At 47.1% G+C, this 16253-nt stretch overlaps 1 protein-coding gene across 1 annotated transcript; it reads left to right on the forward strand.

The window, feature by feature from the left end:
* Positions 1–6252: 6252 nt before the first annotated feature.
* Positions 6253–8348, forward strand: GSTUM_00008174001 (uncharacterized protein; the record flags this gene model as incomplete). The annotated part of the gene is made up of 6 exons (XM_002839882.1): positions 6253–6501; positions 6604–6729; positions 6796–6886; positions 7090–7164; positions 7232–7846; positions 7906–8348. 6 exons carry the CDS (start codon positions 6253–6255, stop codon positions 8346–8348), a joined length of 1599 nt encoding a protein of 532 aa, XP_002839928.1.
* Between the last annotated feature and the right edge of the window lie 7905 nt (positions 8349–16253).

Below are 16253 nucleotides of genomic sequence, written 5' to 3' on the forward strand. Positions count from 1 at the left end.
TCAGCCCTCGTAGTAGCACCCACTCAGTAGTCAGGTCACATAGCACCAAGAGCGAGATTGTGTAGAGCGTGAGCAACTTGGGCGTGTCAGACGAGCGGTCCGAGATTGTAGCACGGCTACCTCTCGTAAGCCGGGGATCCGACATCAAGGCATGCTGACCCATAAGGCGAACAGCGTGGAGAAATGGCTGCTGCAAAGAGACGGATCTCGAAGGTGGTGCTCAACAAGCTCTTCGGCACACGAAAGACGGTAGAAATACTGACCTCGTGGGCCGCTCAGAACCGGCATGAAGGGGTCGTGAAACTAGAGCACTACCGGTGCGAACCTGTGAATCCACAAACGACTATGCGCTGCTATCCCAGAATCCTCACAGACATGCCTATTTATACCACTAACAACTTACCCCTCGTCTAGACTACTCGAGTACGGTACTTTGAACCCCCCCCCCAAGACTACGTAATGTTCGCGGTCGATACTGTCCCCTCACCGGCATAAATATCTCCTTTGAACCACCGCCCGTTATTGAAGCTGGGAACCTAATACCGATAGAATTGATATACCGACGCTTGGGTACTTGGACGGTGGATGATTTCCACGCTTGAACTACCCTTAATGCCAGAATATTTCATAGAAATAAGAAGCGACAAATACAGGTGAAGGGAGACCCCGATAATATACTGAGGTGGGCCTGTATTTGGGTTTTGGTTGGTTACTGTTTCCCGGTTAAAGATTCCAAATTTTGGCCAATACCCCCCCATTCCTAAAACACTCTTCGACTCTGAAGGAGACATGTACCGTTCTGAAACTCTCTTTGAGCATTGCTTTACCCCAATCGGCGATTATCAAAGAAACGGCAGTTTAGCTACGGTCTTGTTATACCTGCCATAAAAACTGCCACCATTGGGAAGCTCGTCTAGACATTGGAGTTATCTCTTCCCGCAAAGTCGGTTATATTTTTTCTCTCCGCTCGTCAGAACCGGGGTCTGAAAGACAGGTTTTCAAGCCAAATTTCGGTAGAGGGAAGATCCGATGTTGAGTGGGGTTTGGCCCTGATGCCGGTAGGGCACATATTTGACTTAATTAAAAGCCGACCAAGCAAATTTACGCTAGGCAGGGTGACAGCCTTTAGTCAGCGAGCTCTATATTTTAACCATGTTACTACGGTAATACGGTAATACCGTACCGGTGCGAGTAAGGGCAATTGGATAGGGTAGTCTTGGGCAGCTGTATGGTGCTTTCACTAGTGGGGTGTGTCTCATTTTAGTGGAGGGCTAGGCACAAAGAATTTTCTGCACGTTGAGTGCCTTTATGTTTTCTTAGCTAGACTCGTACACCACACCCTCTTTTGGCGCTCGATTCAACCTTTACTCCACGTCCGTTGAACCTCGTTTTATTTGCTCTTGCTATCTCGACAACATTACGCCTGTTCTATCTGGAGTCAGTTCTATCATTACCTTCCAGTATACCAAGGAGGTCACAAGCTGCATCCCTTCGGCACAAGTGTGCATGGTCTATCCACCACCCGGAACGGGAAGCCGCCGAATAATAACCACACCGGTATTCTAGAGTCGCGTCTGGAAACATCCGCATCGTAAGAATGCCGGGAAATCAGATGCAGTTCAGACTGAAGATAGGTAAGCACAGACTATCCATGGTTGCGTTTTACCATAACCAGATCCGCTCAACTAAAGCTTGGTCAAGAACCGTGTATGGTGCCGTACCGGTACCGCTATTTTGAGGACTCTTGTGCACATCCGTGTTCCCAACATACCCCGCATCAGAGGGACATGGATTCACACCCTTCCTTGTATTCGAGTACAGTACTCGAGATGAACTTAGGCGCACTGGCAACACAAGTCAAGATAGCACTTACTCATTTATTTTACTCAATCGTATTTGAGAAGCATGGTGGTGGAGGTGTCCCATACCGGTACTCGGGTATGGGTGTGGGTGACCTGATGCCTTGGGATTAAAGAGATTGGAAAGCATGCTCGTGCGCCGGCGAGACATTCTTACAGTATTTTATCTATGCTCAACCCTTGTCCTCACCGAATGTCTTTGGCTATGAACACTAAAATACTCTTCTACTTCAAGGATGTCTTGCTAGTGCACGAGCATATGCCCTTAAGTCCATAATCCCGGCGCATCTGGTCACCCACGTCCATACCCGAGTATTATAGCTCATCATTGCGTCTAAGAGATTACTGGGATAAGTTCTCAACCTAGAAACCCGAGAATCCCATCGCCAACCGAGGAAGGACACTTCCGAGGCCTCGGGTATCCCCCTAAAAAAAAGACCTAGACTTGGTGGTCACCCCCGGAGCCGAACAAGGATGAGGAAAAGGGAGAAGGGTATTGCGGGGGGGTTGGAGTTGAGCTGGAACATGAAGGGAGAGTATGATATATCGCAATATAGCAGTGATCCGGAGGAGGACGAAGAACATGCCATCGCACATACGCGACTACCAGATGGATGGCTAAAGTGTTACCACTAATTGCAAATACGAAGTAAGGCACAGCTTCTCACAAGAATAGAAATAATTCTCCGCTATCTCCCCAGATAAAGATAACACAAACTCCCTCTCTCTGTTGACCCTAATACCCCGTTGTCCCGGATGAAATCCAGGATATTTGGCCATCCGGGATACCGGAAGCAGGGTGCGACTGTACGATACCTGTCTCACTCGAAAGCCATCTTTCCCGTCTGTCTCCCCCCCCTCTAATGCTAAGGAGGAAATTATAGACGCCTTATCGCGAGGTCCAATTACTCTACTCAAGTAGTTACTCTACGGCGGAATTGCATGGACTGCCGCACCTATGCGACGCTGATGTTGGATGCTGAACCTGTGAAGTATAGTGCTACGGTAGGCCAAAACGATTCACCCGATGCCCTTCTTGTAAAGTCTACACACCACCACATGAGTCTCTTCCGTTCCACAATCTTCCATCAAAGCAAAACATGAAACTATTCTCCGCAATCCCCCATAAGGAGACAGACAGCTAACAATTCCCAATGACCAGAAACCTCTACCTTTACTTCCGACTTTCCAGATATTTCTCGCTTTTGCTCCATCACTCTTACTCCTTTACCTCTACGCATCCTTCCAAGCAACGCCAATCGATGCCTCTAGCCATCTCCCATCTGATGCACAATCGCCTATCCGTCCGCCGATCTTCCATCCTCGGCATTAGCAATAACGGGCTCCTATAAATGCCCCAGTAAACTCCCACAGTACCGTACTATCAGACTGAAGTGAAATACAGCGGTAGGTTACCAGTAACTCGGGACTACAAAGGAATTTGGTCGCGGGCGTATCGGACAGGAGACAAGTGGGCGGAGAAATCACTCAAGTCGTCGGATTGAAGTTGCGTTTTATTTTTCTGGTGGTGAGTTGAGGCTCTCGGAGCACTGGTCTTAGCGCGCTCTTCAACCACTCCTTACGTGAGTACTAGTACTCGCCGCGGGCTTCCTTAATTTACATTCAAACATGTGTGCCGGAGCACAGTAGTCTAGGAGAAGACTCGCGTGGCCAAATTGAAGCAGGACAACCTCATATTGTAGCGATCGCCGAACAAATAATGGGCCCGTCAAGAGCAACACGATTAATAATCAAGTGCGATACAAAAAAATCTGTATTACCGGGTACTGTATGAGTACAGTACATAGGGTACAGTACTAGCCGATTTCAAAAGTATTCAGACAACTTGGCGCGAATTTGTATGAGGCTTGGCGCCAAGGGGTCCGAATACTTTTGAGATCGGCTAGTACTGTACCAGTACATCATCCGGCAAACTCTAGCGCCCCAATGTATCATAACCTGGAATCTAGCCACCGAATTTATTTCCACCACGAAGCACCAGGCCTCTCATGCTATGCTACAACATATTTTCTACCACGTTGTATAATGGCGTCCCCCGGCTTGGCGCTTTGGGGACGTCAATTTATTGGCTCAGAGATCGGTACTATTTATTATGGGGGGCGTTCCGGCTTCGGCCCCGCTAGTACTGTACGAGTACAGTACTCAGTAACGGCACTCTACAAGCAGTATTCCTTGATAAGCCAACCGCCGCCACCCGGAACTGGGGACCGATGCTACAGTAAAGAGGGGCGGAGGATCCTTATCATGCGGAGAAATGTATTTCGCACTTACCGAGACTTCTCCTTCCCGACCCGCTTCGCCTTAACATACCTGTAATACGGTCGATGAACTCAAAGCCCCCCCACTTCATTCCGAGCACAGGGCTTTGTGCATCGTTACGATAAATTTTTAGTCAACCATATATGCTTTTGTGCGACAAATTATGAGGAGTCCTTGCCTTATTATATACTAATTATAGTCCCTCCGCCTTCTTCAGGGTAACACCCCCCCCCCTTGGCAACGATCTCTGCAAGTGACAGGCATATCCAAGTGACAAGCATAGAACCTGAACATTTGTGTCCGAATTTTGTACTTGTATGGGCGGTCAGATACGCACAGACAATATTCCAAAGCCAATTATTACCCTAAGAATTAGGATAACCAAACAAACTTCTCTGTTACAGGTATTCATTTTATTTCTCGGAGGGGTTGAGTATCTCCTTTTTTTCTCTTTCTTTTTCTCTTCCCCTTTGGCCCCTTAACCGAGCAGGGAATTCTCGACTACTCGAGTACTCGTACAAAGCGGGTGGCACTCCTCATGCATAGCGGGATCAGCGGGTTAGAGTTGGCTCACCTCATGGATGTAATGCGATTGGTGCGCCATATGTCAGATCGGTGGCGCCCCTTTACCAGTAGTCAGTTATGGGTAAACCCGCTTGGAGGCTAACCGGTATTCGTACTCGTTCTCGTCCACACCCTGCCTGCTACTTTCCTACTGTCGAGACCTTCCATTCGTAATTTTTTCGACGTTTGTGAACACGTCCGGCTCTGCATGTGACCGCAAGACTCGACGCGTGGGAGCTGCCGAGAAGTAGATTTCAGAGGAGAGAAAAAAAAAAAGTGCTAAATCTCAGGATTATTTTTTTGATTGTCCAATTACTCGAATCAAGGTCACAGCTAATTCTTTCTTTTTTTTTTTTGCGTTTTTGGCTTTGCGCTTTGGAAGGGCTTGGCATCAAGTATCAAGATGATACTTGCGAAATTCGCGAGTATCTGGCTGCCTGGAAAATGAATACCTGCGGTTTGTTTACCCGAGTACCCCTCCATCTGTTTGGCGTCTTTGCCACGACTAACCATTACGCACTATGCCTTTAGTTTTCTTGTTTACCACTTGGATCCACCCTCCGGCTCCGTCTCTTCTCCGATTGCATTAACTCATGTTTTGAAACGGGCAGTCCCTCGATCCTGAGAACCCGGGGAGGGTGATGCAGACTACTGCGAAAATTTCAATCCATCCGGCTCCGGGGAGAACTTTGTCCTAGGCGTTATTGTATAAGGATTGGGAAAGACGGCGGCCCCACTCTAGGTCCATTCAAGTCTTAGAATGTGGGGCCAGCACGCCTGGCATGTGGCTAAAGGGTAGGACTTGTGACCCTTGTCTGTAGCTCGTATTGTGTGTTGTCATTCATAAGCGCGAATGCGAATGAGAACCAGCATGTGATTTCCCATGATATCGACCTCTGATAATGTAACAAGGCAGAAAGCACAACTCTTGATTCAATACAGGCCAAAGCCCGGTAGCACAGCTGAGTTAACAAAGAAGCAATGCTTGGGTGGTGGAGAAAGCTGAAAGGAAGAGGTGGAAAATTCCCAGCACTTCAGTTTCCTCCGCATATGTACCACGGGATACCGGCTCCTGCGCTCCAGCTACAAGGCTGCAATTAATATTTCACCTTGCCGGGCTATGGCCTATCCTTTAGATTCGCAGGACTGTGGGCTGCACGAGTGCTTCGTGGTCCTCTCCGGTTCGGTATTCCCGGCCGTCTCCCGATTCGGTGTTAGGTGCACGAACGCTAGAATGAGCGGCAGTTTGCTCTACTTGGTCAGAAAATTGTATAGATACCTTTCACTCTTTGAGGTACTTGAATGACTCAGCACTTGGGATCGGCTCAAACATTCTTACCAAATCCCAACACCCAATCTTTCACAAACAAGCCTATCATGCGTGGCAACGAATAACAATAATAATCCCAGACCGCCCAAGGCATAACTGTCCCACTCAGAGCTCTGCCTTCAAAGCGGGAATCATTCTTAATCTTCCCCCTCTCCCCCGGCCCGAGGTTTTCTGCTTCTCTTGGTCTCCCCAAGTGACAATCGACTTACACAGGGAATCATGGGTATCTTTATACATCTCGTCGATTCAGGCGAGGTCAAGAATCTTTATGGCTACCCTATTTTCGGTACAACTCTTGCACTGCTTTCCCTAGGAATCTTCCTCCTTTTGTTCAAGGAATGGTCAATTCACGGCCCTACAAATCTTCCAATTGTCGGAGTTGAATCCCCGGGCTATTTAGCACGAGTCAAAGCAAGGCGAAAGTTTGTCTCTCATGGATTCCAAATAGTGAGGGATGCTTATTACAAGGTTAGTCTTCAACTAGCTCGCTCAATTACTCGTCACCATCTATCTTAAAATCAGCCAACTTCTATGACAAAGCAAGGTGTTAACAATATTTAACCTTACTAGCACTATGGAAAAAACTTTGTTATTACAACCAACAGCAACGAAAAGGTTATCCTTACGTATAACCAAGTCAAGGAGCTCTCTAATGCGCCGGATGATACTGTTAGCATGTCTCATTCTTCTGCGCAGGTAGGTCACCATTTCTCTAAATGTTACCCCCGAGGATACTAGCGCTGATCGTGCGCACTGATGGAGACCATGATGGCACAACATACTGGATTGAGTGGCTTTGTGGGAATCCACTATGTTCGGGAGGCGGTGAAAGCTGAACTCAATAAAAATCTAGGTAATTGACTCCTTAAGAAAACAAACTTGCCGTGTGCGAAAAGGTTATTCGGGCGGTTTTGTAAAACACCTGAATCCCTGCGGTCGTTTCAACTGAGATCAGAATGAGAGGGAAAAAACCACCTACGTGGATACTCTTCCCCAAACTCGCGGAGCTCTATCAATAATTAGGTTCAGAGACACTGATGAAAATTCAACCAATAGGGAATATGATTGGGGATCTACTAGAAGAGGCACAATTCGCCCTGCGTACTGAGCTTCCGGGATTTGCTACCGATGGTCGGTATTTCTTCGGAGACCGTTTCTATTTTCTCAGGGAAGATGCTGATAACGCTCACCACCACAGAATGGGTGTCGGTGGACATTCCCGCTGTCGCCCTAAGGGCCGTGGCTCGTATTAGCGGGAGGGCTTTCATTGGGCTTCCTTTGTGCCGCAACGAGGATTGGTTAGCTCTCTCAATCGCTTTCACCACGGATGTCTTCCAAGAGGTCAATAAGCTCACCCCTGTGCCAAAATTACTCCGTCCATTCTTTGCCTATATTTGGAATTCAGCCGGGAGTGTCAAGTCGAATAAAAGAAAGGCGCAGTCACTCCTCGCTCCTGTCATCCAAAGGCGCCTTGAAGAAGAGGGACTGGCGGAAAAGAATGGAACCGTTCGTCAGAATCACCGAGACCTCCTTCAATGGCTCACGGCTCGCGTTACGCCGGATCACAAGAACGTCAATGTCCTGTCCGGGATGCAGCTGATGACTGGCCTGGCGTCAATTCATACAACAGGTACCGGCTTCACCAACATGATTTTCGACCTCGCCGAGCATCAGGAGTGCATTCAACCGATCCGTGAGGAGATGGAAACCCTAATTGCCGCAAATGGAGGAGTGTTGGATAGGGCGACGCTACGCAAGATGAGAAAGACCGATAGCTTTCTCAGGGAATCCTTTAGGACAAAGCTTTCCCTCCGTAAGTAAACCACTCCCTTTTTTTCTCTCACTTCCGGGTACCTAATTTTTCTTCTGAAGTTGGTTTCAATCGCATGATTATGAAAAACATGACCCTCTCCGATGGCACCTACTTACCCAAAGGGACTCTGGTGGCTGCCCCTGCCGCAATATTCTCTTCCGATCCGGGTTTTGTTGAGGACCCTGAGGTATTCGATGGGTTCCGTTGGTACAAAAAGTCTCTCGGAGTTGCGGATCGCGCGGTAGATAACAACAACGCATCCAACACCTCCCCCACCAACCTCATATTTAGTTACGGAAGGCATGCGTGCCCCGGTCGCTACTTCGTTGTTGAGGTGATGAAGATCATGCTCGCTTTCATGCTCTTGCAGTATGATATCAAGTACCCTGAGGGTCAATCCCGCCCTCCCAACATCCAGATGGGGGAGTTTTCTTATCCCGATAGAAGGCAGAAAATCCTGTTCAGGAAACGTCCGGGCCCGAAGAAATTTTCGTTTCTGTAGCGACTGGGGTGCTCGGTGTTTGCTCAGTTTATTCCTAAACATACACTGTTGGTGTGGACATGTTTTGCTTTTATCGCTTATTCCTATATTCCCCCATCTTTATCTATAGTAGCTTAAAAAATCAAATGAATCTCAGTACCGTACACAAAACTGATCTCCCACAAAGTGACAACCGGTGTTGGTAAACGGGGGTATGGTAGAGAGGTTCTCGCCAATCTGATTTTTGCTGTCACAGTAGATGCTCCGACGGGTCCCTTCCTTGAAGTCTGAGCTCTACTGTCTGTCAAGTATGATAGTTCAATTACACTCAAGACCAGTAGTCAGCACCTCCCGAAGCGTAAGAGCGGAGCTCAAGCTAGAGCTAGGAAAGTGCGTTGTCATCTTCAAGATCACCGGGGGGAAAGGTCGCGGGGCACCGACAGGTGACAAGATTATCAAAAAGACTAAAGAGCCTATTTGGATGCCTTGTTGCAACCGATCCATAGATTGAGACTCCATGGAATCTTCGTCGTTGTTCTATATTGAATTATTTTTCCTTAGTGCGCTAAATAAGGGAAATATTTCTGTCGCGACGACAGCTCAACACCGGTCCCATTCCATGCAACAGAAGAACTTTGAAATCAAAGAGAATCGAGTGGTGTTATGATACACTCGAGTTCTGGAAGGGGAATTTTTCCCCATGGCTTGTAAGGATTATTCCAGGGATAAAAAAAATAATAATCTAGGATCGCACAACCAACCGCTCCCTATCTTTTTCGAAAATCCCTGAATTGCAGATCGTCTTAGGTTGTATGTCCCAACGATGGCAATTCAGGAGAAGAAGAAAAAAAAAAAAAATCAACGGACCGAACAAGCCCTGAGAAATATAATGGGTGGAAATTTTCTTCAAGATTGGTGCGGGTTGCCACCTTACCCTCCTCCCCCCCCACCGAGACCACAAGAAAGCGCGAACGAGGGTGGGCAGGTCACACCGATGTGACTGCGCGAGCGAGGGAAAACTAGGCCGGATCGCCGCGGCCGGCCGGGCATGCAGGCGTCGGGCCGGCGCCGCCAACGGCGCGAGTGTGGAGAAACGCGCTTGGTGCGGGATCCGGACCCGGCAAGTCCCTCCTCCGACCCTGTGATCCAAAGGCAGGATCCTGCAGTCCTCCAAGGTCACCTTGAATTCCGGCTTTTACAGGGATGGGGGGGAGGGGCCGTAGCGTGAGAGGGAGGTGAGGAGTGAGGTGTGATAGGCTAGGTTGGAGACAAAGCGCGGGGGATTCTTTGGGGGTGAAGACGACGGCGAGGGAATTGTTCGGATCCCACCACATGGGGGGATGAGGGTGTTTCTACTATACTTTGTTTGGCCCTGCCACTTTCGCTATCTGCTCTGCTCTATCCTTTTTAGTCCATTTTCGGTTTTGGGTCACTGATACACTCATGCATACCTTCACGGGGAATTGGTGCAGTGATGTAGGAGATCTATCCGGCTGGTCAAGGCAAGGGTAGAGAATTCCTGTTCCGGGTGGCTCGAACGTTGTAACATATCCCACAAGCTGCCATCTTGGTCACGATGGGGCTTGTATATTACGGTGGAGAGTACCGGATTCTATTCGGCAAGATATCACCAATTATCACTCGTGATTGTTGAGTATATGTTATGTGCCTGTCTGGGCGGAATGAAGTCTCTCTCTTTTTACTGACGCCGTACTATCAGAAGAGAAAAAGGGGAACTTTGATCCGGTGGCATAAATGGTTAAGGTCGGAAGAGGCAAGGATAGGGATGGAACTACTCGATAGAGTATGGCAAAGGCCAGAGTTTGACCAACCCAATGACAAAGGGAAAGTACCGTACACTATAGCTGCCTGGCTGCACAACTTCCCTGACCCATTCCCCTGACACTTCCGAGCCCTCTCCAGGAATTAAGACCGAGAGAACTTCACCAACATTTAAAAACCCAACCAGGACCAACACACTCCATCCACCCACATCTATGGATCCCCACTGCTGCGATACAGAACCAACTCCTGAATACCGGTCCATCGACCTATCCACCCTCCAACCCTCCAAACCATCTCAACACACCCCCGTGCTTTCACCCAAGTCCGGTGCATTTCCCTACGGTCCGTATTCTCCCACTTGTATTTGCTCGCCCTGTTGCGCTTGGGATCGTAAGGCACTACCAAACTAGCAAGACCGCATTCCAGACCCCGAGAATTAGATTTGCTCCAGTAGGCGTTGGCCAACTGTACAGTTTCTTCTCGTTGTTGTGTTATGAATGTCAATCTTTCTTCATTCCTTGCTTTTATTCCGCCCGCCTTGCCGGCGTTGCCGCGATGTTGGTGGCTGGTGGAGGTCCTGTCCTAGGAAGAAAGTAATAAAACGTAATGCCGAATTGTGTACACAGGGCAGCGACCCTATTAGATCCTCCGGACTTTGCACGGTTTTTGTTATTTTATAGAAGAGTTACGGGATATTATACTAGGGTGATTTATCTCTCCAGCCACCAAGCTTATATACCCGCCGCATCCGTGCAAATTCACCCTCGACCATCGGTATTCTCCACAAGGCCGGACGCGTTCACGATTCTTGTTGCGCTCTACCCTGACCCCGCTAGTCAGTGGGGGCGTGTCTAGTTCTAGACGCCCGGTCTTCTGTAAGTTGAAGATTGAATTAGCGGATACATTGAGTATTGGGTATGTAATTGCTGGATACGCATAGATTTGTGGCTGGATGGGGGAGGTTGAAGAGCATAGGAATGTTAGGTCGGGTATGATAAAATCATCGTATCACACTTGTACATAAGCGCTGTTTTCGGGACGGGTTTACCCCAGTTTGGGAATAGGTTTGGGCATTTTCAGAGGTTCAACCATGAAATCCTCAGATTCGCTCACTAGGCCTCTGTAAGTTCTGAAAGGATGTGGTCGAACTCTGGCCTTCCAAATAGCCGGGTGTAGGGTGAAGGGGTTGTGAGGGTAGGCTAAGTAAATGTATCGCTGGCGTTATAGGTGCATCAACGGATAAGTGTGAACCTCATTTAGGGGTATCTTCAAACAAGTATAACTAACCCAATACTGGTCTAAATAACTTGAAAAAAACCGCGCAGATATAGAAGGCACTAAGTCGAACAAAAGTACGGTTTTTTTTAATTTGTAAACATAAGCTGAATGAATAGTATACTTGTTTGAAAAGTTGGAAATTTGGTGAAAGATTAGTAGTCTTGGCATTGAAATGCAACATGAATCTGGTTACTACCATAGTAAATAGTGAAAGTTTGAATAATGAAAAATCATATAGCTATACTAATATGTGATATGCAAGCAAGTGATAACTAAGATATTACCAACTGAGATCAATAAATGCAAGATGACTAGAGTCAAAAAGCGTATTCAACAAAGTCGTACTGCTGGCCGACTTGGAGGTTGGCCTCGAAGTACAGTTAATCGGGAATAAGTAGAAGCAGTCCATAGTTCTGTGCAGGGAGATATCAATTGTGAAGAAGTAGAAGAGCAGAATGGTAAGTTTCTAGTCAATATATCTATAAAAGTCAGAGTATTGATGGAGGTTAACTATTGCATAACTGCAATTAATAGGAGTGAAGGAGTTCCAGATGAGAGCAGGGAGAGGAGGAAATGTAACGTGTTCGCAAGGTGCTAATCACGTTATCGATAATGGATACGATAGTTCGTCAGGTGACCTGCTCTTCCAGAGAGGAGGCGAGAGCTGAGAACTAAAGGAGGCTTCGAGGGCGTACTGAGGAACAAAGAAGTAACCGTTCAACCAAGTATATTGAAATACTGTCTGTCGAAGTCTGCCTTTTCTATCGTAGAAACAGGCGGTCTTTAAATACACAAATCTGTTCATGTCTAGCATGAACGAAACTAATCAAAGGTATCAATCGATACACTTTGGTAAAACTCTTTAAGTATCAAAGCGATACTTAAAACAAAACATAAAACAAAATCAAGTATCAGACGATACTTAAAACAAACCAAGTATCAAACGATACTTAAAACAAAACATAAAACAAAACCAAGTATCAAACGATACTTAAAACAAACCAAGTATCAAAGCGATACTTAAAACAAAACATAAAACAAAACCAAGTATCAAACGATACTTAAAACAAACCAATAACCAAGTACCCGTACCGGTTACATTCCCCAAAACAAAACAACTGTTTAAACAAACAAAACCTAATAATCATCAAAAGCGGATTCCGAGAAACTCATGGCTTCAGTTTCCGCCAAAAACTCTTCATCATAGGTATCGCACCAAGGACAAGAGGAAACTCTAAGGAAACATTTAGACTCAAAGAAATCTAAATCACAGTAGTCACGAATACCAGATTCGTGCTGTACGTCAACCCAAGCGTGATCACAATCAGGACAGTAGTCAATCCAGAGAATTTCGAAGTAGTCTTCAAGTTGGATAGCATCGCGGTTCAACAACAGTCCAACAACCTGTTGTCGCTGCCTCACATTGAGTTCCACATAGTTTGACATCGTTATGGTATTCGGATGGTGATTGGTGACTAGATAAGGTTGTCGAGGGCCTGCTCCATAGCTTGATTCTCTTCATCGCTGCTTTCAAACTCCGACTCAAAGTGTGGTGCCCAAAATCCATCTCTAGCTTCGAGTTCTGCGTGCCATCGCTCAGTTTCTGGCAATGTAGGTGTCCAGCACATGGTGATATAATTGATTGTTGGGGGGAGGGATTCGTTTGGCATGTTGTCTTTCCACCATTTGTTCACCATATCCATAGCGTGCTCTAGTCCCTCTAGTGGTTCCCAACTGTTTTCGCTCATTGGATATCCTTTCCATTTGACTAGGAATTGATCGTTTCCATGCCAAAGGCGGTGGTCTCGGATTTCTTCAACTTCCCATTCATCCTTCTTTTCAATGATGATAGGTGCGGGTCGAGAGTGGGTTCTTCCGGGGAATTTGGAGTCGTCATTTGGGTGGAACCGTTTGACAGCAGAAGCGTGAAAGACTGCATTATTGCGGCGGTACATGCGTCCATCCATCTGGACAGTGTAGTTCTCTGTGTGCTCGTCAAAGGATATGACTTTGAAGGGTCCACGCCATCGGGGTTGCAGTTTCTTACTGCGTCCAACATTGGTAATAAACATGTTACTGTGTACCATGAGCATGTCTCCTTCTGGGATCGGGATATGTTTGCGTCGTCGTTTCTGGGCAGTAGTGGTGCTTCGGAATCGGGCAGCTTTAACAGCTTGGAAGGCATCGTTCCGAATTGCTTGGTGGCGGTTTAGATGGTCATCGGAGGCAGGGACTGAGGAGTTCTTGAATAGTGTTGTAGGTAGGAGAGGGTATTGGCGGCCAAAGACTGCCTTATATGGTGACATTCCCAGGGTATCTGAAAATCCGGCATTGATATATGCGGCTAGTTCAAATAGGGCTGGTTCCCAGTTGGTTTGTCGTTCATTGATCATGTTCCTAATCCCGGTCTTGACCTCGCGGATTTTTCGTTCTACTTGGCCGTTAGTTTCATGGTGTCCTGGGGCAGCCATAATGTGGTTTATTCCGAGAGAGGTTAGGGTTTGCTTCCAGAATCTGGCAGTAAAACGGGGATCAGCGTCACTGACAATAGACAAGGGGTACCCATGTGGGGTAAACAGGTATCGTTGGAGGTTATTCCAGGTGTCTTTGGAGGAATCGGTAACTTTCATTGGAAGGAGCCAGGTATATCCAGAAAATCGGTCCACAGCTACCAAGATGGTGTCAAATCCAGCGGATTTGTTGAATGGTCCTGCAAAATCGATGGCATAGGATTCAAATATTTCACATGGTAGTTGGAGGGTCTGTGCTTTCCCTTCAGGTAGTTGTGTTCGCTCCTTATTTGCCTGGCAGAGTTCGCATTGTCTGACAAAATCGCGGAAGTCCCTTCGTATTTCAGGCCAGTAGACATATTCTGAGGCATATTGGAGGTTGCGATCTGCACTATGGTGTCCTTTGTTGTGGATCTCGGATATGACATATTCTCTAATAGTCATTCTATTGAACATGTGACCTTTTGGTATGTATAGGCAATGTTCACCATAACGGGTGCTGGTAAAGACCATTCCGTTAGATATGTTGTAGGGGGCGAGGTCTCCATGCCTGGAGCTATCCATGGCTTTGAAGTAAATCGGGTCATGGCGATATCCTGCTATCATTTGGCTTCGGAATGAGGAGGTTAATTCTTCTGTGGTCGATCTAACATCTCGTTCATCCTCGATTAGGGATCCTCTTGTTGGTTCGATAGGGGCATCCTGTTCCTCAAAGGTTTCGTAGATTTGACGCCGATGCTCGGGAATAGTAGGGGGTATGACCGAGACGATGGTTTCATTGTTGTATACTCGTAAGGGTCCACCATATAGTGGTCGTGAATCGATCATGGGAGGAGAGGATGGCGGGGCTGACTGTGGGGGTTGTAAATACGACATTGCATCTACGTAGGCTGCTGCTTGTTCGAGTTCTTCAAGGCCTTGGTATCGCGTTGGAGAAGGGTTAAGGACATGAGGGTGTTGGGTTGGCTCATTTCCATCCATCCTCTCTTCTTCTCCTTCTGCGGTATCGAAACTAGTGTCTTTGGAATCCTTAGCAGGCATATAGTACGGTCGCTGGTATCTGCTGCCGAATTTGATCTCAGTTTGGTGAAAAGGGCAGGTGTCGTGATAACAGTGGGACCAGTGGGTTCTGCTTTGTTCAAGTTCGTGAGGAGGTGTGCTGCGGAGCGTGCAATTGTCTTTCCATTCTTCATTAATGTCTTTTCCTCGTTCTGTTCCGGCAGCACTGTACATGGTGTAAGAGAAAGGATTGGATGGAGCGGCAGAGCTGGCGGTAGCCATTGACGGTTCTTGTTCATAGGAGGTGTCGTCAGGGCTGTCCTCGCTTTGTCTTGTGTGGTCGTGAACAAGGGGAGGGTTTGCAAGGTCTTGATTCTCGTATAGGCGGGAGAGAGCATCGGCTAAATAGTTCGTTCTTCCAGGCGTATAGATGATTTTTGCATCGTATTTGCTGATCTCGCCTATCCATCTTGTTCTTCTTCTTCCCGGTATCCTTTCTGTTTTAAGATTAGTGAGCGGTTGGTGGTCGGTAACAATAGTGAAGGTATTGCCCATCAGGATGTGATTGAAAGCGGCGAGAGCATCAATCACAGTAAGGGCTTCCTTGTCTGTTGTTCCATAGTTCATTTGTGAGTTAGTGAACTTTCTGCTGTGTAATGCCGCCGGCCTCGCCGTTTCATGGGAGGCCCCTTGCCCAACCCATGCTCCAACTCCAACATCCGATGCATCAGTAATCAACCATATCGGTTCTGGTTTACTATAGTCGATAGGTTGAATAACGTTGGCGTTTTTAATCAATTCCTTGATGTTGGTAAAGGCTTGGTCATGAGTGTGGGTCCAGGCAAATTCTGCATTGCCGGTAAGGTCTGTGAGCGGCGCTGTCACAGTGGCGTGGTGTGGGAGGAACTGGGAAATGTAGTTGACTAGTCCTAGGAATCGCATGAGTTCTTTTTGATTTTGGGGTGTTGACCATTCCGTTAAACAGGCTATTTTTCCTGGGGCTGCGTGTATTCCTTCATTATCTATAACATGTCCTAGGATATCGAGTTTATCGGCAAATAGGATTGATTTGTTTCTGCTAGCATAAAATTTAGCTTCCCTAAGTTTGGTACAAACCAAACCTATATGGTAGGCGTGTTCTGTTATGGTGTTCGAGAAAATGAGAATATCATCAATGTAGACCCAAACGAAATGGTGGAGGTATTCGCTTAGGAGGTTTTCCATAATTCGCATAAAGGTGGCGGGCACATTCATATCACCTTGTAACATAACTCGGCTAATGAAACTTCCGAAGGGTGTTTTGAAACTGTTGTATCGTTCGCTTTCTGGGTCTAACCTTGTTTGGAAGTAGGCA

This window comes from Tuber melanosporum, assembly GCF_000151645.1.
Source record: "Tuber melanosporum whole genome shotgun sequence assembly, scaffold_43, strain Mel28".
Lineage (NCBI taxonomy): Eukaryota > Fungi > Ascomycota > Pezizomycetes > Pezizales > Tuberaceae > Tuber > Tuber melanosporum.